General features: G+C 41.2%; 4 protein-coding genes across 4 annotated transcripts; 1 reads left to right on the plus strand and 3 right to left on the minus strand.

Annotated features, from left to right (window-relative positions):
• Window positions 1-216: 216 nt before the first annotated feature.
• RB195_002956 (uncharacterized protein) lies at window positions 217-4,505 on the plus strand (the record flags this gene model as incomplete). The annotated part of the gene is made up of 8 exons (XM_064200430.1): window positions 217-324; window positions 1,715-1,834; window positions 2,233-2,338; window positions 3,446-3,553; window positions 3,692-3,771; window positions 3,875-3,926; window positions 4,310-4,334; window positions 4,409-4,505. 8 exons carry the CDS (start codon window positions 217-219, stop codon window positions 4,503-4,505), a joined length of 696 nt encoding a protein of 231 aa, XP_064056311.1.
• Window positions 4,506-7,625: 3,120 nt separating this feature from the next.
• On the minus strand, window positions 7,626-17,977 carry RB195_002957 (uncharacterized protein; the record flags this gene model as incomplete). The annotated part of the gene is made up of 8 exons (XM_064200431.1): window positions 7,626-7,717; window positions 10,865-10,934; window positions 11,053-11,132; window positions 11,420-11,572; window positions 12,211-12,319; window positions 13,623-13,739; window positions 14,112-14,219; window positions 17,447-17,977. The coding sequence occupies 8 exons, from the start codon at window positions 17,975-17,977 to the stop codon at window positions 7,626-7,628; spliced, it is 1,260 nt and encodes a 419-aa protein (XP_064056312.1).
• Window positions 17,978-19,642: 1,665 nt separating this feature from the next.
• RB195_002958 (uncharacterized protein) lies at window positions 19,643-20,356 on the minus strand (the record flags this gene model as incomplete). Its single annotated transcript, XM_064200432.1, has 1 exon — window positions 19,643-20,356. The coding sequence occupies one exon, from the start codon at window positions 20,354-20,356 to the stop codon at window positions 19,643-19,645; it is 714 nt and encodes a 237-aa protein (XP_064056313.1).
• Window positions 20,357-21,553: 1,197 nt separating this feature from the next.
• RB195_002959 (uncharacterized protein) lies at window positions 21,554-22,042 on the minus strand (the record flags this gene model as incomplete). The annotated part of the gene is made up of 1 exon (XM_064200433.1): window positions 21,554-22,042. One exon carries the CDS (start codon window positions 22,040-22,042, stop codon window positions 21,554-21,556), a length of 489 nt encoding a protein of 162 aa, XP_064056314.1.
• Between the last annotated feature and the right edge of the window lie 3,705 nt (window positions 22,043-25,747).

Below are 25,747 nucleotides of genomic sequence, written 5' to 3' on the forward strand. Positions count from 1 at the left end.
TGCTAGACTTCTAACTTTGCAAACACTAAGAAAAAAAAGCTGACGTTTGGCAAAAATTGACTGTCAACGATTGATCAGCTGGATGAAGGCCTGAAAACTCATGAATTGTATGGACGCTGTGGAAGAGTATATAAAAGAGAAGAAGCTTCAAAGTTCTATTCTGCAACTTTGATTTAGTCTTTATTACGAAATATTTCACTCTTTCAGGTCGCCAAAATGCTGCTAATCATCATTTTTGCAACACTCGTTTGCAGAACTTTCTGTGATATTGTAGACCTGAATTGCACATACTGGGATATATCAGGAGCACAACCAAAAGCAAAGGTTGGCTTTCTACGCTGAATGAAGTCTACACTTTCGAATAGCGGGCTTTTGTTTCGAAAGTTTCTTTTCCCACCACTTCATTGTAAGGCAAGAAAATCATTATAGCACCTTTATTGACTTCTTCGTTTACATTGAAGTATTCACTAACGACAGTCTCACAATTATATTAGGAATAAAAACCAAGTTTGATCACTGCTGTACAACCTTATTCTTTATGCTAATCCATCAGCCTGTCTCGCTATGAGGATAGACAAAGAAGAAGCATAAGTCTAAGATAGTTAATTTCTTTGAAAAGTCAGACTGCCAGCAACTTCACACATTCGTGTTGTTTTTTCCTCTATTTAACTTTTCTTCTATATTTCTAATTCTATAATTCTAATAATTCTACAATTAAGTGAACCAGCTTCTTCCGTCTTTATGTAGCAACTCTGAACATTACCCTTCTCCTGTACAACAACAAATAAGCAATTAAAACTAAGGAACAATCATGATTAGGAAATAAGAAGAGACTATATGTTCTCTCGAGAGTTCATAGCAAACCACTCACTCATTTTGCCTTGTAAAAAACTGTTTTCACTTAAAACTTTTGGGTAAACACTGTCGAAAAGTCGAAATTTGAGAGTGTGTCGTTACTTCAAGTATGCGCGTTTCAAATTTTATAAAAAATTGGAGCTGTACAGGGACCCGGGGCAGTAGCGCAGTCGGTGAGTCAGTTCGCTGTGTGCACGACCGGTGTTCAAATCCGCATTAGCGCCTACTAAGCCTTTCATTCCTTCGGAGTAGATAAACTGGCACCGGACTTGTCTGGAAAGATAAAACACTTACTTGACACATCGGCTAGACCTCGCAAGTCATTGTGGAGCCCAGTTACACGTTCGTAAACCACAAACGATTCTGAATTGAGGTGAAAGTATTGATGAAGGCCAGACACTTCATCCCTTTACTTTAACAGAGGCCCGAGATTGCTGCAAAGTTATCAAAACTTGATGTGAATAAAAGATGCGCCCAGCAACGGTATGAATGGAAAACTCCTTGTAAAGAAAGAAAATTCTATGGTTTTCTATCTCTCCATACCTGATTTTTTCCATGTAAAACATTTGGATGTCACTTCTAAATTCTCAGTTTGGTAGAAATCCCTTGTGGAAATTAAGCATTCACCGTAGCACTGTAGCGATGCTTTAACGAGTTAGTTATTGCTTTGTTCGGAAATTTCATTGAAAATTTTGAATTCGAAAAAAATGCATCTGTCACACCGTAAGTTTGAAATGAAATACATTGATAAATTTGTTTCATTTCTTCTACTCATATCTGAATATAATCGAAATGGTTAAAAATCACCAAGAAGAAGGGAAGGTAAAGGGACTGGTATTCCATAATCAATTGATTTCAGTTCACCGATATAGCAGTCGCCTGTCCAAATGTTCTCGCTGATTCGGTGTGTAAGACCTTGTACGCCGGCGACGCAGCAATGGCTAACAGCGATAATGACAGAGCAGAGAAGTGCTGGAAGGTATAAGCAACTCGGAGAAATCCTACTTTTTTCGACGAAAACTCGCTTTTCGTGCTAAACCCTTTTCGTTTTATGTTGGCCAAACCTTTACTGAGTGAAAAATGTTGTTTCTCCACCTTTCTTCTTTCTTTCTTCTTCTTCTTTTTTTTCCTTCTTTCTTGTTTCCTCGCTTTCCTTGCTAAAACTTTTTCGTTTTATGTTGATCAAACATTAGTAAAAAAAAGCGTTGTTTCTCCAGTAAATTCATTCTCTCGAAATGAAGAATTATAATAATTGTTTACATATAAAATGGTTCACTTCCAGTTAACCTTGACTGTACAGAATTTCAGATCTTTAGATCACCTAGAAACAGTCTTTGAAATTTGTTTTCAAAAGAAGGTCGAGCAGTTGTTTTTTAGAGCGGAGCTAGGGACGAACCCACTGTGCAGGCGGCCGTAAGTACGTGTCCACGTTATTGTGGTTATTGCTGCCTCACTCCTGAGTACAGCTGTCAGAACAAGCAATGTGGGTTCTCTAATTCTTTTTTCTCCTTCTGAAAATACACCTAGTTATTTTCACTTTATTTTTCTTCCTATTATTTCTCTCGTTATTTTGCTCGAAGCACTTGATGTAGGGTTTGCAACAAACGACCTTTTCTCCTCTTCTTCTCGGGAGACTACAGCGTTTGCGTCTCAACTGCTGCCAGCGTCAAGAGAGACCTACTGGCCTCCGTATTAGCTACATGCTCCTGTTTTCTTACGTCTTCAGGTCCTACTGTACTGTCTTATTACACATCACCGTACTAAAATGAAGATAAGCTTCTTATGCCCTGCATAAACTAAGGTTCCTCACGCATCCCAACTGCTAGCTCCACTACTTCGAGCGCAGCTGCTGTCGCAGCAGCACCAAGCTTCAGGTCCTACTGGACCTTAGTTTGAGCCTTCAATGCCAACGAATCAAGATCAAGTCTTCATGCGCGACTTTCGTTAGTCCTCGGCATGCTGATATTTCAATAATTTACTTCTTTAATTGAGCCGGACACGAGGTTGTTACAATCCTTTATTCGTCGCTTAAGTTTCGGTAATATCGCTTCTCGAGAAGGAAAAAAACCCCCCCCCTCATGGTTTCCAACAAAAGAGAAGTTTTTTTTCTTCCCCCCCCCTTTTTTTTCCTTTTTTTTCCCCCCGGGGGGGGAAAGGGTTTGGGGAGCCCTAGGGGGGTTTCGACCCCCCCCTCTTTTGGGGGGGGGGGGGGACCCCCCCCCCCCCCCCCCCCCCCCCCCCAAAAAAAAAGAAATAACTATAGCCAAAGATAATCTGATGACAATCACAAATAGCTTTTAACTTTACGACCTCGCTGTTCAAACTCCTTGCCAAGTGCTGACGATCTCGCTTCACGGTCCTGTTCATACACACTCTCCCTCTCCGCAGATATATAGTAGACTGTTCTCAGTGTATGAGGTGGACAGGCAATAATCACAGACTGACTAAACAATTTTTTGCCTTATTGTTTTCAACAGTTGTTTCCAAAGAAATGCCCGTTCTGGTCACTACAATAACTCAATCAAAAGAGCAATAATGTTGACCCCACCAACAGCTTCAAAATTCATGCGTTTTTATTCATGTTTTGCAGTTCCTCGCATTAGCTGTTCGGTCATTACTCGGGACATGTGCTATAGCTCCGCTTGGAGGAATATAATAGAGGAGGACTGCCCCAATGTGTGCGGTTTTTGCAATTCAGGTAGACACAGATATATTGTGATTTCTCAAGAACAATGCTTCAACCATGGGTTTGGACGCGATGCATATAGATCGATATTTGTAAATTTGAACGCTTAACGTTCAAAGCGATTTGTGTAACCCTTAGGATAACTTCTAGGAAATTGCTTTGATATGGCTCCGAATTGCGCTCTTGACATATCAATCTGTAGAAATATATTGTTGCAGGACTTCGTGAAGGTAATATTTTGTTCTTATGCATATGCCGAATTTTGCTTTTGACATATATCGAGGGTGAGTTATCCTCTTATAGAGACTAGTTCCCATTATTACTTATTTGCAGGAAAATTGTAAGAGGACGTGCGGTTACTGCTCCCAGACGAGTGCGGCTACAGGTTAGTATTATTACAGTGTGTTATTGAAAGTTTTTTGTTAGCCAAAAATTTCGAATAGGACTGATCTGTGTGAATTCTCCTACCAAGCAGGTAATCTTACCTTTTCTGAGCAAACTAAACAATTCTAAAAAGCCTTTACCTCGGAAACTTGTTAGCATTCCTCTTATTAAAGGTAAACAAAACAGAGGTCAAAGACAAAGAAAAAGACAAACTAGAATGATTTCCGCATCGTTGTATCTGCCAGAGATGATACAAATGTGGATATACTATGCATTGCACACTGCAACACTTTCAAGCAGTGTTGCATCTTTTTCCACCTGTTTTTCTGCTTCTATTTAGCTTTTGTTCCCTTGTTTGGTCTTTAGTAAAGCCAATGTTTTCAGCAACACTTTGTGGATCCGACCCGAAGTGAGTGTCTGCACGACAATTTCAAATCTTCCGGAACATGTAAAGCAGAGAATTGTAACACAACTAAAATTTAGTTGCGTGAACTGGGTGATGAACGGATTTTGCAACAGCATCTTCTACACCCAAGAGCAGAAGAGACAGTACTGTGGCACGTACTGTGGACTTTGCTGAATAATTATTGATTCCACTTTATAACGATGGAAACCAGAACAATTTTTATCATTTTATCTCTCTGCCACAATATCAGTAAATTTGTTTTGGAGCATCAGATTATTTACACATAATAAAAGAGAGAAGGAAGTGCGCATTTCCTCAACATTTCGCCACAACAGCAAGAAGAAGCCTAAAAATACTTGGTCTACGGAAACAAATTTATATTTACTAACATATGAGTGTATATATATATATATATATTTATTTATTTATTTATTTACTATCACATGAGGAGTAGAGTCGTCAATGCGACCGAATTTCGACTAATAGTGTTTGGTAAGACTTCACAGGCAACACTTAATCGAGAAGGCGGAGCTATCTATAGCGCTGTCGTGAACAGAGATGAGGAGTAGAAAAAGACGTAGCACATTGTCTTAGGGTGTCATTGGGTTTCTCCTTTGGGTCTCATAAAATTAGACAGTTGACCATCAGACTATTCCGTATACGATGTTTTCCAGTAATGGTCGATTTCATAATTTGATTGGTTCTTCGATGCAAACCTTGCCGCTAGGATTTGCGGTATACCGCGAAAACTACGGGGATATTCAACTCCCGATATCAATGCATCATATAAAGTGATTTCAGACAATTGTCTACATCATGTTCAATGGATGTTGACCCATTTTCAGCATATGGACGGCGGAATCGTGGCAGCTGAAGTTCCTTCTTGCATACCTTGATCACCCTTTTGCATACGTCAAAACTTTAATAATTCAAAAAGGTAATCAATAGGATTCTAAAATGGTCTTCAGGAAGAATGTTTTTTAACTAGATGATTTAGTATTTTTAGATTATTTTTTAAGCTTGCTTCCTATTAATTTATTAATGGTCCCTATGTCGGGAAAAACATTGTTATCAGAGCGAGAGGCCGGCGAAGCTGCGTTTGTGTTGGTAGTTATACGAACTACTACTACTTATGCAAGACTGATGGTAGGGGCAACTTGGTCGAGGGATACTTACTTCTCTCAAAAAAGTGCGCATTGAAGTTAAACGGACTTGCAGAATGCTGTACTTCATGCAAACAATTACGAACCATTGACCAGCACAAATAATTACAAACCGTTAACCATACCATGTTTCTTTGAAAATCTAACAGCCTTGCAGTCTTACTGTACGAGCGTTTTCTCAAACCGTCAAGAAGACTAACTTTTCCAGGTTGATCGATCATAAGCATCCGTGCTAAATATAGCAGTTGTTGCGACATCAAATCAACTTCTTTTTGAATACTTCTTCTATATTCTTAAATACAATAGATCCTTTGATGCCTGAGTTTTCGATATTGACTATCCGTCCATGCAGAATTCGTCGTATCCCGCAATTACACACCTTTTTCTTACAGTACTCCCTTTTGTGTGAACATATGACTATAAATAATGTTTGAAGAAGAAAAAAAACCAAGGTGAAATAGCTTCCCAGGAAGAAAGGGTTTTCATTTATGCCTCTTCGCTATCAACCTCTACAGATATACGTCTTCGCTCTCTTTGAACGACACGCTCTCACCTCGATGTGTTCTTTACTTTAGCCCGGCCACGTTCCACCTTCTAAATATCCGTAATCTCTCGCGACCACCTACCTTCACATAGCCGAAGGAAACCACCGTTGCCACTGGATGTCGTGGCGGGCGCCTGTGAGCCAGCTTCTAGGCAGTAGATTGGTGTGGATGGAGTGAGGGGAGGGTCCCGCGGTGGTCGTTGAGTACGGCGACCGGGCGTCCGCGCCAAGCGTGTGTCACCCGTGGTGGGTCCTGGGCGGACAGGGAGGGTGAACGGCCCAGGTCTGAAAGGGAGCAGGCAGAAACCCCCGCACGATGCAGTGGCCGGATAGCGCCCGTGAGTGCTCGCGCTGTCGTGGCCTCTCCAATACCTTCAGACCTCCAATCGTTTTTGCTTTATTGGACTTAGCTGATGCTGCAAAATAACATGTCAGCGTTTTTATCTAAGACTTACTTGAATCATCTTATTAACCTTAATCTTATTTAAATGTTACTTCCACAAAATTTGAAGGTGAAATGGCTCTGGGTGCTGCATAATTACACTCACTTATGTTCCAAGTTCGACATTCTTTGAATCCTGGCATCGTAGAATTTAATTATGTACTACTTTTTTACACTCACTTAGTTTCGCATTCTAAGAAATCCGGGGAGTCGTAAGCGTTTTTTTAAAGGATCATGTGGGAAAGTTACTAACAAAGTTAACTAAAACTTCTAGCATTTATCTGCGGGGATACGAAGGAAATCAAACGCTTAGATGGCCATCTGGGAGAGCACCTGTATCGCGAAGACGGCGCAGCAATCGTTGTTATCAACCCGCTTGAGAATAATATGGAATTTCTGGCGACCACAACATTAAGAGCATAATTTTTTGAAGGTTGAGTCAAAGTCGTTTTCGGGCGTCAAGGTGAAAAAGTAAAACAGAATAAGTGCTGCTAAAATTTTACAAACGTTCATCACCAATACCTCTTTAAGTGTGTTTCAGCGGAAGCTTCACGGCAATGTATTTCAGACTAATCCAAGAATCTAGAGAAGTGAGAGTTTCAAAGCGTGTAAACGGTAGGGTGAAAAGGACGTGAAACACGGTGGAGTTGCGTAAACGGCTGCGCTCGAAGCGGTTAGGATCGAGTGGGGACCCGCGCCTGCACCACCCATCGCTGCAATTCGCTATGATCCCACCTCTATTCCAACCGCAACTCTTCGAGCGCGGCCGCTTAACTACACCGTGTTCATGGCGTTTTGACCGCACTATATGTCTCATTTTTAGTCTATAGCAGACAAGTGCTGGATAAAATGCTGATCTGGTTCATCTATTCTGCCTCATGTTTTCATCCATTCGATTTGTCCGTCCGCAGTCAGTGGTTCGTCATTTAACTAGCACTAATGTATATCAATTAAACAAACAGTGAACTATCGACATGTAGAGATTTGTAATGAAAATAGATGAGAAGTCTCCTCATCAGTGAGATGTTCCGGAGATGCGCCCATTTGAGACGACATGATTGGTGTAGACGCAGTGAAATCGCAAAACCACACATCCGATACACCGCCAGCGAAGATTTTGAGTAATTCCCAACATTACAAACCCCTTATGTCTGTTCCAGGATCAAAACCAGCGCAAAAATCGCAGCGAAATCAGCTCTTAGTCTTTGTGATGGCAGCTGATTGCACTTTTCACTAGCTGAATTACTCTAGAGTACATATGTACGAATATTCATGCAGGATGGCAGCCAGATTCGTATAGAACAGTTATGTAGAACCAACTGTATGCTTCGTTGAGGATATTGGATGAGCTCCTTCTTGGATCCATGCAGATGAAAGCATGAGAACTTTGGATATTTGGTAGGAATTCTCTGAAATTTTCTAGCGATGTTTTCAGTGCCGTTTTAACAGAATTGATGCCGAATTTTGTTCTCTTCCTTGATCTCATAAATGCGAAAGACGTTGCTGATGTGGCCTCATGGATGCGAAAGACGTTGCTGTTACCCTGGGGATCATTGATTCAGTAATTCGTTGATTTTTGTTCATACCATCCTCTTACGACTTTTTAATGTAGCATAATTCTGAAAAAAAACTCAATTGAATGCCGTTTCTTGCGCAAGAAGTTAATCTCTGGTTCAATTCACAGATGAAGAGTTGGGGAGGAACGGTGCTCTCAAAAAAGCTATGCAATCAGTTGACTGATCCAGACAACTTTTTATACTCCATCTTCCATAGTGGGGCCAAAACGGCATGAAGCACGTACGCAACTGCGTACACTGCTTCTCTCGAGGCGCTTCGGTGATGCGTAGCGGATAGGAGCGTGGTGAAACTTTTGCTGGCACCACCCATCGCTGCAGTTTGCGACGGCCCCACCTAGGTTCCAACCGCTGCCTCCACCGCGCCGTTTCGAGCGCGTACGCAAATGCACCACAGCGACTCTCGTGATTCATGTCGTTTTGACCCGACTATATATAATGTAATACACTCTTGTGTGATAGTGCATTTACGGGCTATACCACCTTTTTTTGCTAAGAAAATTTCAAAAATTCAAAATTTCACTTCAAAGTGCTACACAAGGGAAGCTAAAGCAGTAAGAAAGTGGCGTTGGTGGAATCTGCAGAGAACTCGCCGTCAGAAGACGTACTATCGTGGTAAAAAGTGTTGCATCGGGGTGACGCATCGCGTCCTCGGAGAAGGCGTGCATGGCCCCTCTTCCCAAAACGCAACGAGGGCATCGGAACTCTTTTCCTCTTGTTTTTCTCTTTTTTTCATATAACCATTTGTTGATACGATACGTCTTAAGAAAGCACTTCTCCAATAGACCTATGGTTTGTTTATTCATAAGGCACCTCTAAGGTTTTAATTTAAAGCCATCACCACACGCATTGGGTGGTACGGGTTTCAGCCGAATAATGCCTATAAGGGGTCGTAGATTGTGGGGAAGAGGGTGCTTCCGTTCGATTACGATTGCGATTGCGCCTCGCCCCTCCTGCGGTTCGTCGAAAACCAGTTCGGACGAATCGCAGGAGGGGCGCAACTGTTGCGCATTGCAACAGAGGCCGTCGTAAGAAACAGTTTTGGAGTCGTCCGTTTACACTGATACAAGGAGAGATGAACGGAATCACCCTCTTTTCCGCAGTCTACGACCACGTATAGGTATTACCCGGCTGAAACCCGTACCACCTCAGATTCGTGGGGTAATGCCTTTAAAAGAATTTAAATCCTATCAGACTTTTTTCTGTCACTCCCCTTGGTGGTTTGTTTCACTTTCTGCAGAGCGGATTTCTACTCCAGTTTTTTGTACTTGTTCATGAATAGCATTCTAAAGACAGATTCCACTACGATTGGGAAAATCACACAAACTACAAGTAGAAGTAGAGGAGAAATCTCAAATTTATAACACTGAGACGCTCTTATAGGTAAACGAACCAATGCAAAAGTACCTTGCTAAGACTACGTAATCTTATGCGCAAACTATCCGGCAAAGAAAAAAAAAGAGCTGATGCGTTGCCCCGATACAACACTTCTTACTTCTTCTGACTCTTTATATGCCTGAGATGAAAGCGTGTAATGACGCAATAGAAGTGAAATCAGAAGTGAAGCATATTTTGTCTCTTCTCCATCGATATAGCATCTGGTCGATGCCACTTTTTCAACGGAACGCGTTAGCGTTGTGGTACGTTATTCCTGTATTTTACCTATTCTCCATCATTTCCTTTCCTTGAATAAATTGAAGAGCTTTTTGAATGCGTTTGGCATTAGCTACCTTAGTTGATCCTCCTTTCCTATAAAAAAGGAGGGTGAACAACTTGATTGTGACTTATCAAACTTGCCTTATTATAAACAAGCAACCCATTGTTCATTATCCAACTACAAACATTGTGGTAGCACTCAAGAATCAGAATCGACTACGTTCTCATAATCTGACAGTGAGAATATGATTCTTCAGCACAATCGGCAAGCTTGGCCGCAGAACTTCTTCTTTTGCTCCTGCGTGTAGAAGCGGCTGTTGCAGAATCCGTTTCTTACCCAAATAGCGCAACTAAATTTCAGTAATACTAGCATTTTTTCATCCTCACAGTGAAAATGTTCATAAAGACACTCACTTTGGATGCGATCCACAATCTAAACAAAAGAAATGTAGGAAGAAGTTGGAGACAAAGTGGAAGAAGAGAAAGATGAAATAAAACAAAAATCTTGACGAGACAAGAGTTTCTTTCTTTTTGGAGAGATTAGTTTGAAGGACAGTCGCCGTCCAACATGTTATGTCGCTCAGTCGCCCCCAGCGCAGGTTCCATGGTGCTGCCCTGGCTACACCAGTCGTTGGGACGATAACAGATAAGGCGGCATAACACCAGGATCACTGGATCTCTTTCTTCCTTGTTTTTTTCTGTAATTTTTCAGAGCTGTTTCGCAGTCGTGGTCGTAGTAAAACACTTTTCTTTCATTAGCATCGTTGCTGTCGCCTTATCGATTCCTGTCCCATCGATCGGTAGAGGTGGTCCAGCGAACATTATCACGGGAAATCCAAAACGTCAGGCCGCCACACCACGTGCAGCGTACATACCAATACTTAGAGATGGGCAACTTCGTGCAACTAGCTAACATTTTTATGTGATGACGCATCACTCCCTTATTTGATCTTTGGGTTCCAAATTTTAGTGTCATACGAGATAGGGGGATCTGAACCAAAAAGAGAAGGAGCAACCGTTCCTTATTAGATTCTCATAACACTCAAATATTTGCCTTCGCCCTAATAGCTTAATAGGGTTACCATATCTTCTCATGTTTTCAAGATTGAAGCGTGTTTTAGATATATGGGAACAAAGCACATCTTAATACTAACCCGTGGTTGGCGTGTTGGTTGTGCGAGTGCTTGCTTCGGAACAAAATCCACATGTCCTTCTACAGTACTCCTAAAAATGAAATGAAACAAACCATTAGTTACATGCGAACTACAACTTCTTATTAAAATCTCAAAAGCATGGTTGGTTCGATTGTCCGCTAACCTAAGCGTAACTATACGACTTTTACCTTCACGAATGTCTGCATCCCTACTTGTCCACAAATTGATGTGTCGCGATCGCAATCCGGAGCTATATCAGTACAATTACCTAGAAGCGGTTCTTAAGATATATGGATTTGTTACCGTAACACTTTTCTAGCGGGCGAAATCCACACGGTAATCTCTATGCCTCATTAACTTCTCGTGACCGTTTCAAAAAAAAAAAACCTTCGTCTCTCATAAATATGAGACAAACATGCATTTTTCCCCACCAATTCCTTCTTTTTCATTTTTTACTACGTTGTATTTGCAACTGACCAATTCTGTTTGTTTTTCATTCTAAATTGTAATTCTAACGCTGTTTTAGGAGAATATGAGAAAATTTCGATTATGCACCTGTTTTGCAGAAACCGCAGACATTAGGGCAATCTTCGGTGATGATATTCCTCCAGATGGAGCTCTGACACATAGTTTTAGTGACGGCAGAACATTTTATGCGAGGAACTGCAAGTAATGGATGATCGTGTTGATTACGATCGTGATCATAGCCTAAGGAAACAGTTGAACAAACAATCACTATGAGATGTACAAGATAGCAATGTGGTGACACCAATAAAATTGTTCACGACTTACTGGCGTAATCACGGGCATATGCACTACGCACCCCCGGAAAACACCGATGGTTGGCTCTGTCAAGGACAGCATACCATGAAATTAAGGGTGTCGGGATTTCGCCACGAATACGTAGGTGTAATAATGTGGTTTACAAATTGGATCACGTTCAATTCCTACAACTATCTATAACAGCGCGGAAAATGACTCTATCGCATCGACTCTCCTACGATACACTCAACGTCTGCGGGAGCATGTACGCGCTACGCCTCTGCGAACAAGAGGACAGTCAATGGGCTAATGATATCTAATGCTGTCCCTCCGGCTTGCTTGCAGTGGGAGCGAGTACACCTCCTCTCGTAAGCATACCACGTTGTTAGGTGGCTCGTAGGGGGATCCGATGCGACGACACCGTTTCCTCGTTTTTCCGGACGGTTAGGGGGGAATCGAATGTGATTTCAGTCATACTCGCGAACTACACCCCTAACTCTATTTATTGGTGGAAAGATCCCAACAACCACAGTTTCGTGGTTTGTAGCCTTCAATACAAGTTCGAAAACGACAATGAGACTCACACTGCTTATTCGGACAACTGTATTCAGGAGTCATGCAACAGTAGCCACATCTTCGTGGGCAATTACTTATGGCGGCCTTCTTGAATGATGCATCTACCGCGTCTCCATTCTAAATTAGACTCGTAAAGGATTTTCTAGCAAATTGTGTTAACTTTGAAAACCGAAAGACAAGATGGTGTAGGAGCGAAGGAGATTATAAATTGAGGCCTTTGTGGTTCATCCCTCATACAGTAACCGTCTGTAGTCGTGATTATTTTAATCTAATTGTAACTCTCTTGCAGGAATCTGTCTCATTAAGATTTTTTGTAATAAAACATAGCGAAGTCTTAAAATCCGTTCCAGAAAAAGGTTAGCTATGGAAGTTACACTAGAAATGAACAGAAGTCCAATTCCTATTAGAAGAAGTTTTTGAGGAGATGCCTTGGAATTGAGGGGAACTATTGAATGAGCGAAAAGGGCTTCATGTTACCACGACTGTGAAAGATGCCGGACGTGAACAACTACGCAAGAAAAGGATAGAATGATGAGGTGTCTGGCATTAATCAATCCGCTTGGGTTGCGCCCTAACGTTCGCTTCAATTCAGAATCGTTTGGGGTTTACGAACGTGTAACTGGCCTATACAATGACTTGCGGGGCTAGCAGATGTGTCAAGTCAGTGTTTTTATTCTTCCAGTGAAGCTTGGTAGCAAATTATCGACCCCGGAGGGATGAATGGTTCGGTGAGCACGGCAGATCCGAAGCTCCGATCGATCATGCAGCAGACAAAGGGATCTCTTACAACTGCACTACACCCGCTCTTTACACAAGAAAATAAGTCAGAAATTAGATATCTATAAACTAGGACCTTACAAGTGCCTAAAGAGCAGAACGAAGGACAAAACTAATTGGAAAGGACTTTGCTAAGATCATGTGTTTTTATATTCTGAAACATTATTTTACGAGAAAAAAAAATGAAAAACCATAAAAAGCAAAAGAAAGGGAGATCAATGGAGTTTTTCGCAAATGGAAGAGGGAGTTCAGTGCACCCGCTCGAAAGGTCAACATCAACGTGCTACATCACGTTTTAGGCGGACTACTACTGTATGTCACTGACTACTGTAGGCTACACTGATCACGATAATTCATCTTTCAATGTTTGCAATTCATGATGGAACTTTGGTAGATTTTCTTTATAATGTCCTTAGCGATAAACAGGACGATAGCTGTTCCACTAAAAATTGTAGGATTCCTACCAAACTAAAAAAATCCTGTAATGGGTGGTGTCTCGATCTTCAATTGTTTGTACTCTGTTTTCAATGACACAGAGTTAGTCACAGAAATTTAAAAAAAGGAAATCTGGAGTGTTATGAAATGAGAGAGCATGGACTATGGGAGCTATTTGGATTGTAGAAGATTTCTTTCAACAACATACCTTATAACATTTAGCGTCCCGATCATCAGCTCCATTTAATTTGGCCTCAGTCTCGTATAGTTTCTCACATACCGAATCATCAAGCACGTTTGGACAAATAACTGCTCCTTCTGAGAACTGAAATTGATTTTTAAGAAAGTCGCTGTTCTTCGTTTTCACTCCTAATATAGTTATACAGAAACTATTTTGGGCAATGATTCGATTCGAAAGATGAATAAAAATACACAATCGTGCTCGGGCATCGGAATCCTTCCTTAGAAAACCGAAACTGATTTTCAAAAACCAAATCAATTCAAAACAACAGTCTAAAAAGAAAGTTGTTTTAGTGTTGTGCTCTCATAATAAACCCTTTATATTGTTTTATTCTCAAGGAAAATCGCGAAGTTCGTTAAAGAATCCTTCAAAAAAACAGAGTTATGAAAAGTTATTTGGACGAATTTTTTATCGACAGATAAAGAATGGTAGTTTTTCCTGATAAACCAGTTATACCTTTACGTTTTCTCCTTCTGTGTATGTGCAGTTAAGATCTACAATACCGGCTGAAGTTCGTTGAACGATTGCCGCGTATATCAGGTACAACAACATCACAATTGTTTTCTGGAAATTGATAAGATTTATGCTATGTCAGTCGAGCCAAAAAGTATGAAGTATGGTTGAAATCATTCTTCTATTGAGAGAAAACAAGTGTTTCTCAGGAGCTACTAAGCTACTGATCCTATATCACCATAATTGAACCAGATATCATAATTTTTCATCTAATTTTTGCATACTTGCGTTACGAACATAGCAATGTCATCTTTTTGCAGACGGGTTTAAGTGGTTCCTTGTCGTGCGAAGATAAATTCACAAAAAACCCCATAGGTCCAGGGTTTACAGATTTTCTCGAGAAAAAAAGTTGATGTTTGCTATGATCCAATTCATCTATATGCATACTTGCAGGTATCTATTATCTATCTATTATAATCTGTACATATAACGTTCGTGGCATGTAAAATATTATAGCGTTTACTTGGTGATAAGTAAGAATCCGGACATTTTGCAGCTAGAGTATTCACTGTTCAGCTCAGCTCAAAACAGAGATTAAATTAATGCAATTAAAAAGGCGACCCATGTCGCCTACGCCTTTTGTACTGAAGCAGCAGAGGCAACCGAACGTAGCACATCATTAGTGAAATGTGATGTATGTACGAAATCGTATGTGACTGGTGAAAATGGCAGTAGGATTTGATAAACGTCATTCATAGTACTTTTTATACGGTGTTCTCCGGGGATCTTTACACTTCCCGTGAACTAAATCATTCGTACCGGCTGAATACACCGTATACTTTGTCATCAACTCCATTGTAATTGGTCGTCCTCGGCGGAATTCATATTTTAAAACTACAAAAGGACGCAAACGATAAGATGATGCACCATCTAAAAATCATCATAGATCCCTCTCGAATTCCATTTATAAGTGAATATAAAAGGAATAATTAGGTATATACATAAAATTTCTTCTTCATTTACTCGCACTCACTCAATGCAGAACATCGACGAATCGTATTTGTTCAGTGGCATGCAGACATTGGAATCCAATATTCTGTCGAAAACAAGCAGAAATATTTCTATTAAGTCATATATCAGAGGTGTAACTCACTAGGTAAGCGATCCCGCTGTGTCTGTGATCGAAGTTTCGAATTCGCCCTAGTGCCAACTACGGCTTTCATCCGTCTGGGACCAATAGATTGCTACCAGACTTGTCTGGGAGGATAAAAGCACTGACTTGATACATCAGCTAGCCTGCCGCATGTCATTGTAAGGCTAGTTGTGCATTCGTAAACCTCAAACGATTCTGAATTTATGTGAATAATTTCTGAATTGAAGGTATCCGAGGCAGATTAGTTAACGCCAGACACTTTTTCCTTCATTCTTATTAACGCAAGACACTTTTTCCTTTACCCTTTTTCCTTCATCCTTTAAGTCATATGTTCAAAAGTATAGGGAATCCAAAACAAGTAGATAGTGAGCGATATGACTGGAAGAATTTTGACGCTTTTTTTTTTACTAAGTCTAGTTCCAATGAATCTTTGTAAAAAGAAGTTTTCGTAAAGCCAGAATGAAGAATATCCACTCTGTACTTAGAATGAAGAATACTTAAGGGAAACGTCTCACAAACTGACGATATTGAGTTCTCTTCACGAGTAAATAGAAATAGGAGTGTACTTCACAACCATGCACGTGACAACTCTCAATTTTCACTGGTAATCCAGGAGACGTGTATAGTAGCCCTTTCTGACTTCGTCTCTTCAACGATGCAAATTATTACGCTATAGAACAAGCAATTCTGTCATCCCTCGTCGTTCATGATATCGTGATACAACCAATATCATGGTATGTAATAACAGGGTTATTCTGTCACGTGTGTGAAACGAAAAAAAAACTGAAATTCCTGAATGGAGAGAAAGACAGGTCTCAACGGATCCAATGGCGTCAGATAGGTGTGCTCGCGCCGCAGTGAGATAAAGGTGGTGGAACGGATCTCACGTCATTGGATTGATGCGCAGGCGTTAAGAAGAGGTTAAAGGGGTGAAGCGAGTCCCAGTGCGTCGGAGTGGTGCGTCGACGCCAGAAAGAATCAAAATCAGATCGAACGGGTTTGACGGCATCGCTTTGGTGTGCCGCACTAGAAGGCTATAAAATGGCGTGGGACGGGATCCATGGCATCGAATTTTTGCGCCACGGTGAATTTGTGCAAATTTGTTAAGAAGTAAATGGAAGGCTGTGAACTGTTTCATAGCCGTGTTGGTCAGAGCCTTCCTTTTGAAATTGTAAACACGCATGCAAATTCCTGCTTAAATACTAGCCAACAGTTTACATGATCTAATCTTTATCAGTAAAATAATTGCGAGTTGCGAGTAATCCGCAGCGCGTTCGCGATTGTGCGGCTGAGGTATCCTCGGCTGCATATTTGAGTAACTACATAGGGTGATCGTCCGGCTGAAGCCGGGCTTCAGACTTTTTTTCTGGTGTTCGGTTCGCTTGCCTTCACTGATCAATAAAAATTAATAGTGGTTGCATTTTCTGTAAAATTAGAATTCTGTTTTGGTTTCATTCCGGCACGACGAAGGTCCACAACTGAACAGTGCTTTGCATTAGCAGCAACAATTATAGCCCAAAAAATACTTACTGATAATACAACATTCAGACTAGGAGTAGCAAATATGCACAAAATATTCTACACCATTCATAAAACGCACAAAAATACCAAGAAAAATTATGAATACCTCTCTCACACCCTGTGCATGTGTCTATTTACGCAAGAAAGCGCTCATGAATTCACGTTCGCACGCTCTAAAGAAACAAGATTCAATTCTATAGGTGAATGTGAAGTGAAGTAGGGATCTTAGATGTATGTAGTTCTGTGCTGTGACTTTAGCTGTATTTAATCATTGAGTCATTGCTTTTAGTTTCATCCGTGGGCCAAAAACGAATACGAGCAGTTGTAGAAAGTTTATTTATGTATCTAGAAATTTAATCTTGACCGCGTTCCTTTGCTATGACTGAGCTGATTTACGCTCATCACAAGGATACAGACAAAACAATGTCAGAAATGAAAAAATTACTAGTCGTTGTTTCATATAAACTTATTGAAAGAATATAATTGATTTATCGGTTAGATGAACTTCCGGGGACGATTAGATTCGCTAAACAGTGAACGAAAGGTCTCGTAAAGTGCATAGACTGTGGAAACAAAACAAAGCACAAATAAGGCAAGGATACAATAGACTAGGATGAGCTTGATGTTGATGAAATCCAATTTTTTGATTTATGAAGATGCCCACTTGATTAGTGTCGCGAATTTGTTCCTCGGACTGATCCTTGATCGCTATTGAGGAATATGTCCTCCTGAAGCTGTGCATCATTGACGTAGTCGAGAAGTTATGCGGATTATGTGGAAGTTCGACTGTCCTCACGGGCATGAATTGGTACCGTTCACTGCTAACTTTGGAGAATTGAAGTGAAAATTCATTTCGGTTAATTTTGACCATTTTCGTGCATGTCGCAGTTTGGTGTAGCTTGTTACACGCGTTGTCGGGTGTGGTCTGCTCTCCCGTGGAGTGGCATACGACGGTTACGTTTGCTCCAAATAGACATGAACAACATCCTTCGATACCGAAAGCTGTAATGGAGGATTTCTCTCGACTTTGGATGTACACAGTTTTGATATTTTCCATGTTGGCTTGGACGTGAATTGCTGATTCAACTTGTGTGTGGGCAGTGACGGCGTCATCAAATTTTTTGATGATGACGTTTTGGTGACTAACGGTAAGGTGTTTTACTGAAGATACGTGGACATCATTCACTCCGGGCATGTGGATGTAGCTTTATAGGATTCAGTGGAGGAAGTGGACGCTCTTGAAGAAAAAGGGAATGCTAATTCAATTGCATTGGATTCAGAGGCACACTGAAGTTCTGCTGGTGTTTGTGGCGTCAATTCATTTGCTCGGACTTTCATCGTCTAAGCAAATAAACTGCAAATGAACGCAAACGAAGAAATGGCCGTCTTCGTCCCATATGTGATGAATGCCGCCGTCAGGATGGATAATAGAGCGGAGATTGTGCCCGCTAGTGACAAGTTAATGTTGTCGATGCGTGTGGTTTGTCCTGGGCGAAGAGTGACATGTGATGTCCGCCGTTACTATAAGTTCCCACAGGACACCTGAATACAGTGCAGATTATACCTGACTTCGGCGTTGCATAGTGTCTGTAGAAGAAGCAAGGTTGGTGTGCAGAAAAACAATCCATGTAATGCACTGACAGCTTGCTTTATGAAAAGTAAATCCTAGGTAGTTTGATGCTTTCCAGCAGAGCTCGGGAATGGTGTCTGAAATTTCAGTGTTGTCGCACTTGTCCGGCTGACAGCTGTCTGCTCCGTAGCATCTATGGGACGATTCTGAGTTTATTCCGTGGTCTCTGTAAACTCGGTTTTTAGCTGACATATGTGACAAATGTTTTTGACGCGGAGACAGATGTGCCTAACTGGTTAACTTTTTCATTTCTCAAGAAAAAGCATACTTCCTGACAAAGTGGTTGAAGAGTGAACATTGTTCCTTCGTTGAAAACACGAACTATAGTGGAGTTTGCAGAGCAGGACCTTATCGTGCTGACTATTTACCCAACATCTGAAGAACAGTTTGCTCGTTGAAATTCCACCACAAGAGTTACCAATGCTAGAAAGCCATTAGAATGTTGGACTGAGCCAGTATGTCGTTTCTGCCGAATGTAGGGTCGAAGGTATATAGAAAAGGAGTTCGTTTCTTCTCGAAAGGATTTTTCCTTCTCCCGCAGAAGTGGAAAAGGATACTTGAAGAGAAGAAGAGGGACTCTTATGAACTTTCTAATAACAAAGATGAGTAGCCTGAAGATCCAATGGAGAGATGTTGTGATAACAAGATGACACGATCAGCATGATGTTGAGTCTAGCATTGGGTTTTGTAGAGCTTTTCTAGACAGAGAATGTACTGGATAACTTCACATATTGGATGCGAAGGGGAAGTGAGTGAAAAGTGGTGAACGCGTAGTCCATATTGCCATACTCCAATTGAGACAGTATGCTTGAAAACTACCAGTTACTAATCAGCTACCAACTACCAACTACCGTGGGAAACAAAAGAGTAGTGGTCGAGATGTGGGATGCGGAGATGTAATAAGAACTTCTGCATGTTTGATTGTGTACTACTTTCTTAAGCTGAACCAAGATTGTTATTGATCTTTATTCTGGCTAACGTTTCGGCGTCGCCGCCTTCTTCAGAGCCTGGAAAAATCAAAGACACGTGTAATCTACTCTCTCAAACGCCTCGTCATCCCATATGATTTAGATATGATTTAGCAAACAGATTATTTAAAAGGGACGTCAAAAAAGCAGACCAGCGGTCACCTTGATAGCCACGAAATCGTGATGTTAGCGGACCACCAGTTGTGAGAGTTGCGCCGCTAGTATTAACTAGTAACAATGCCCCCGCCTCTGACCCCGTAGGTCAAAACCCGCAAAGGTCCTGATATGGCGCCAGCTCGTTGGTCACAGCGATGCATTCTTCTTTACGATTCATGATAGGACTTTTGGCCGTGATATAAAACGCTTCCAATGTTTTTCGCGCTAGAACGTCTGATTCGCGTGCTAAGATAGTGACAGCTATCTTGAAAGGGGTGTTGTCATGACACTGTCTGCGATGAGCACCTAAAGGGGATGATGTTTTTGATTTTACGAGCCCGTCTAGGTGCTCCTTGACGCGGATACATAGTGATCTTCCTGTTTCGCCAATGTACTCAGCCCCACATAACTGACAGGTGATTAGGTAGATAACCCCCGGTACCACGCAATCACCCTGCCTCCCGTTCGGACAAACGATGCTATTCGGTGTCTCACAAAGTCTGTCATATGCGCGATTGCGGACTAGCTGTTGCTTCAGGTTTACAGGTGGTATGTCCACTGTTCTGACTGAGTCTTGCAGATCCGCCTGTCGTAAGCTTGCTCGCACTGCCTTGCTCATGTCATCCGAAATAAAAGGAAGGCAGAAAGGAATCTTTGTTGTTTGTCCTACCCTGTGGCACCGCCGTTCAGTTGCATGGCTCCGATTTGAATGAGAGACCTTTGCTGGATACCCATTGGACTGACCAATGCGGTTAGCCATGTTTATGGAGGCAATGCGCCCTCGAGCCTCAGATGAAACCGTTGCCGCTGTCTTAAACATTTTTTCAATGACTGACTTTTTGGTTCTCCAGGGGTGCGCCGATTGGTAGTGAATCAGAATGTTTTAACAACTTGGTTTTCGATACCGTTTTGTTTTCCAATTTCCCTTACACAAATGAACGTGGACATTGAGAAACGACAGCCAGTTGTCTTTAGGTTTTTCCCTCGTGAACTTTATGTACTGGGATTGTTTATTTAAGAGATCGAAGCAAGAGTCCATTTCAGCTTGTGTTGGACATACAATGCAACAATCATCTATGTATCGGCAGTACAATAAAGGTTTGCGTTCCAGTAGGGGTTTTTCCACTTTAGACATGAAACCAACGGCTAATGTAGGCGCAAGTCTTTATCCCATGGCCAAGCCTCTAATCTGCCTATAGTATTGCCCAGACCAGCGAAATACGGAACACTCAAACATTCGCTCAGCAGCATCATTATTTGCTGTATCGCAAAACCATACATGTTAAGAATCCCCTGGTGTTCGAGAAGCAGCTCTGATGTTGCTTGTAGTGCAGCATCGAACTTGGAATTACTCAAATTCTGCATGACTCTACGGTATCTATTTCTCAATCGAACTCTATTTCGCTTCCTTATTTTGAGCAGTGAGCTAAGATAAGAATAGCTTCTGCGTGAGCGTCTGAATTCTGAAGATAGGATCCTCTTGCTGTGGTTCTCCATGCTTTTACTGGGATCAGGCTATTTGATGCTTTTGTATTGCTGATGTCAAAGAGTGCTACCGGTGCTTCCTGCGTGCGGAATGTATCTGAGTCATTTACTGCATTGGTGTTTTTCGCAAAACATTGAGGTTCGCTGACATAGTCGTGTGGCACGAACTTGTCTTCCTTCTGAGTTAATGCATATGGAGTCGTCGGAGGTTGGGTAGTCTTCCACAGAAATTTGAAGTCGGAGTACTGAAAAGAGTATTCCGTCGTAGAGTTCAATTTGGTCGAACGCTCCTTTTTTCTTCTTCGGGCTGCACTTCGTCGTCTTTTCAAAGGAGCAGACTACATCAGGAGTGAAAATGAGTAAGTGATGAGATGCTTGCTGCTCTTGACTGCTGTGTGCTAGAGCTACTGTTGTGAGAACAAACGTGTGACCATTTCGGACATTCACATTTTGATCCGCAGAGTTGTGCGTTATCTTGAATGGGAGTACTGAGTCGAGATTGTGGGCACATAACAGGAAACCAGCAGGTGTACTACTGATCTTCTTTTGGGTACTTTGTTACTGCTACTCCGTTTGTCACGCAAGGGTTTGCATAGAGGATTCTCTTGGTAATTGTTAGAACAACGGTTATTGGCAGAGATGATGGTACGAAAGTTGTCATGACCGAGATGATATGAGACATATTTAATTGTTGTTGTCGAGCTTCGAAAATAGTGACCTTGTGATCGGAAGGTAATCGAGTCTTTCTATCTCCTAGATTGTTCGCTGCGGCAATCTTCGTCGTAGTGGTTGCATCTGATATGGTTTCGAAGCGGCTGACAAGGTTGATGGGTGTTGTGATTATCTGTAGCAATGGCAATCGGATTTGTACCGAACAAAGATATCCATGGTAAACTTGGTGGCGCGAAGGTTTTTCATCGAGTATTCGGCTTGCTAACTGTACCAAAAAGTTCCGAGAAGTTTCAGTCCAAATCGACAATCTTTTATCAGAGTTTCTCTTGTGGTGTATTGCGGTTTCCATTTATCGTCTCCGTTGAGAAAACGTAGAGTAGACAAACGGGCTGTAGGGACGTAAAGCACAGAACGTAGTGGTATAAAGTCAAATGCACAGAACGTAGTGGTATAAAGTTTGGCTGGTCGTTTACGTATTTGAGAGGCCCTGAGTTGCAAATGGCTTCTGATTCCTTTGTCAATGTATGCAGCTCGTCCATTAGTAGTGCCGCAAGACCCATAAAGGCAGCTTTGAAAATGCCTATCATCCGTTCCTACACTCCGCCTGGTCATGGACTGAACGCTAGTATGAATTTAAATAGAATCTCGTTGATTGTGCAAGAATTTAGAAAATCCTCAGTTCTGCGTTCGCGTGTTCTTCCGATTGTGACTGTGTGAAGGCTTTGAATGCTGTGTTATTGACGCATATTATTCTTTTCGGACAACCGTTTGTGGCGATAAAGCGTCTGAGGCTATACAGGAATGTATGCGCCGCCGTATTATGTTCGTGGAAAGATCCAGCATTTTTTAGTTTCTCCGTTTTTGGACCTATATTTCGTTGGTCCTATGACGCCTAATCGACAGCTTTCAGAGGGACAGTTCGGTTTGTTCACGCGGGTTGGGGGGGGGGGGAGGGGGAAAATTTTTTTTTTTTTAAAAATTTTTGGGAAAGAAACAACAATTTTTGGTGACGTGTTTCACGGTCAATCTTCCATTATCCATACCGAATGGCGAAGTTCGATCAGCATTTGCTTCGCAGCGCAATGCTGGTTTCTTGGTTTTTGCTAGTATGAAGAAATCAGTGATTTTGTTTTTCCGCGGAAGTAAAGCTGGTTCTTTTGTCTCTGACGGCGAGACAGAGTTCTGGATTCTTGTTCGAACTCTGAATAGGTTTGTTTGGTTGGGTTTGAAGACAGCGAGTTGAGTATTAGTATTAGATCGTATTAGATCACTGTTTTGTGGGCTTCCAAGCTTGGATCTTCCGGAGCAGGATGATTTCAGGCTTTGATCGCAAATCATTTGCTGTAGTTCCAAAGTCCTGCGTAGCTTTTGAAGATAGTTTGGTAATGAAAATGATCATCATGACAATAGGCCGTAGAATACGTGTCCATTTGCTGAATCCTTCAGATTCAATTTTTGAATGAATTATGAATCGCTTCGATTTCTTGGTCTTGCTGAGTAATGCAGCACACTGAAGATGAGTACTGTTCTTCTGTAGTCGAAATATTCTCGTTACGCACCGCATCTCCTTTTGAGGGCAACATTTTGGCCCATTCCACTACAGATCGCTGGATATTAGGTCGTTGATTTTATACAAGCCGTTTGCGATAACAGCAGAGTTCAGTGGACGTGGTACATTGCGGAAGAGTGGATCTTGAGCCTTTCCTCGGATTTTCGTCAAATACCGGAAGGTCCATTTCTGCTTATGTCCACGGGAGCGCCATTCTGTTGTCTGCCCATAGAAAGGTTCGGTTGATGGAAATATTCAAACGTAGAGCAAAATAAGAAAGTGAGAAGTTGTCGCCGATGATTAATCCTGAGAATTCCAGTTTTGGTATGATCGTCAGAGGTTTCATTGGAGCCAGAAGTTATTTCTAAATTAAAACACTGTTCTTTTGGGATAACCATTAATCTTCTCCGCTACGTAAGAAGATCCGAAGATTCAGGTGCAGGTTCGAGTCAGCTATTTGGTCGTGGCGTCATTGCTTGAAGTTTTATACGTGGGCCAAAAACGAATATGAGAAATTCCAGATGGCTCATATATGTGCCCTGGAATTTAGTCTTGGCGGCATTCCCTTGCTATGACCGTGCTGAGGAAAGCTCATAAGGATACGGGCACAACAATGTCAGAAATGAAAAAATGACTAATCGTTGTTTCACTTAAAATTATTGAAGAATGTGGTTGAATTATCGATTGGATAAAGTTTATGTTAAAAAAAGGAAAGTGTGAAAATATTACTATCAGTGGTCCCATTTTCATGTTGTCCAACAGCCACGAATTGTGGAAACAAACATCCTGATGATGATGCAGACCGCGTGAATTTATTCGGTGCATTAGTCGCAATCAACACTAATCAGGATCGAGGTTCGAAATGTTTCAAGGTATTAGCTGGTGTGTTCGTAAATAGAACCACTTTATCATTTTATTTTAAAAAATTTCTTGCAGTAAACTTATAAATTAAGTCCTATTACGTGTTGAGTCGACTGTATACAGAATGTTCTTGAACATCTTCGATATTTACGGTGCACAGGGACGTGCAAATGAGGCAATGAAGCAACTCGCCACAAGCGTTTGCCCGAAAACTTGATTTATTCTGGATCAAAGTTGTTTGGTTTCTTTTTATTCCTCTTTTTTCCGATCGCTCATGTCCACGTTCAGTCTACAAACCTATTTCGCTTCTCTGATAATATGGTCCAACGAACTGTTTGGATGAGCTGTACAGGGGACTGCAATTTTATAAGTTATTTGAGTTTCGTACTTGATTTCACAATCATAGGATTTTACAATACTTATACGCATGGTAACCATGTTTCATCACATTCGTCACAGTAATCGCACTTTTTGCGTAATATAAGTTTCTGGGGAATTATTCTGAAACATTCAAATTTTTATTTATCTTTTAAAATTTTCAAACACTTCAGCGACTAAAGGAATATTCGAGAAGAGGAAGCACCATTGATGCAATTTATGGGCTTTTCATTTCCGTCACTCGAAATAGTTGTTCTGTCGTAACACAGATGATGTGCAACAGTGCACTATGGCGGACTGTTCTCAGAGGGGACTGCACTGAGGTCTGTAGGTTCTGGTATTCGGATGAGTCACAAAACCATGACATTTAAAGGCACTAGAATAAATATTTATGAGAACATAAGAATGAAAATAAGATGGCACTGCCATCGTTGGGATCGAGGTGGGACCATTGCGAGAAACAGCGGTGAGTGGTGCTATCAGGGGTCGTCCTTTCGATTCACCGCACCGCTTCGAGCGCAACCGCTGATGCAACTGCACCGAAGTTCATGTCGTTCTGATCCAACTATATTCACAACAGCGCCACAGGAAATTAAACATGATTATGTAGAAATATGGGTTACTCGAGCGTTCATGTGCTAGGTTTTATCACGCGTCAAAGTGTTCGTGACATTGAGCCTATGGTGAAATATGGATAAGGAATTTCTGTCATATTAAAAGTACCCAAAAGTTATCGATTTCGCTCTCATTAACGTTCATATCCGTATTAGTTGTAAATTAAACAAGCAGTTTATATTTCGGCGCTTGAATTGGCCAATAATTACTTGCAATCGTTCCTTGCATGGTTCTTGTGCTGGATGACAACATATGAACTGTTTTTACAACGTTGATTAAATATTTCTAATCCAAGGAGGAATATAATAGTAGAGATTAAAGCTATACTAAATCAAGATTGCAGTGAAATTTCTTTTTCTGGGTGAATATATTTTGAGCTCTGCATAGAATAAATACCAATATAAGAGGGATGTTGATTAGGACTCACTCTTCATTGTTTATTAATCAAATCCTTATTTCCTTAGCATATCATGGAATGCACGTTTTAAATTGCAATGATTTTTCTGAATACGGTTGTAAGGTGTTTTTTTAGAGATTCCGTATCCAGCAGTTACTATTAAGTACTGCGCTTGGATATGTATATCATTAACGAGTTTTTTCAAGGCAATTGCATTGATGTAGCGCTAGAATGCGATGAGGATCCTTCAATTT

This window comes from Necator americanus, chromosome IV (genome assembly GCF_031761385.1).
Source record: "Necator americanus strain Aroian chromosome IV, whole genome shotgun sequence".
NCBI lineage: Eukaryota > Metazoa > Nematoda > Chromadorea > Rhabditida > Ancylostomatidae > Necator > Necator americanus.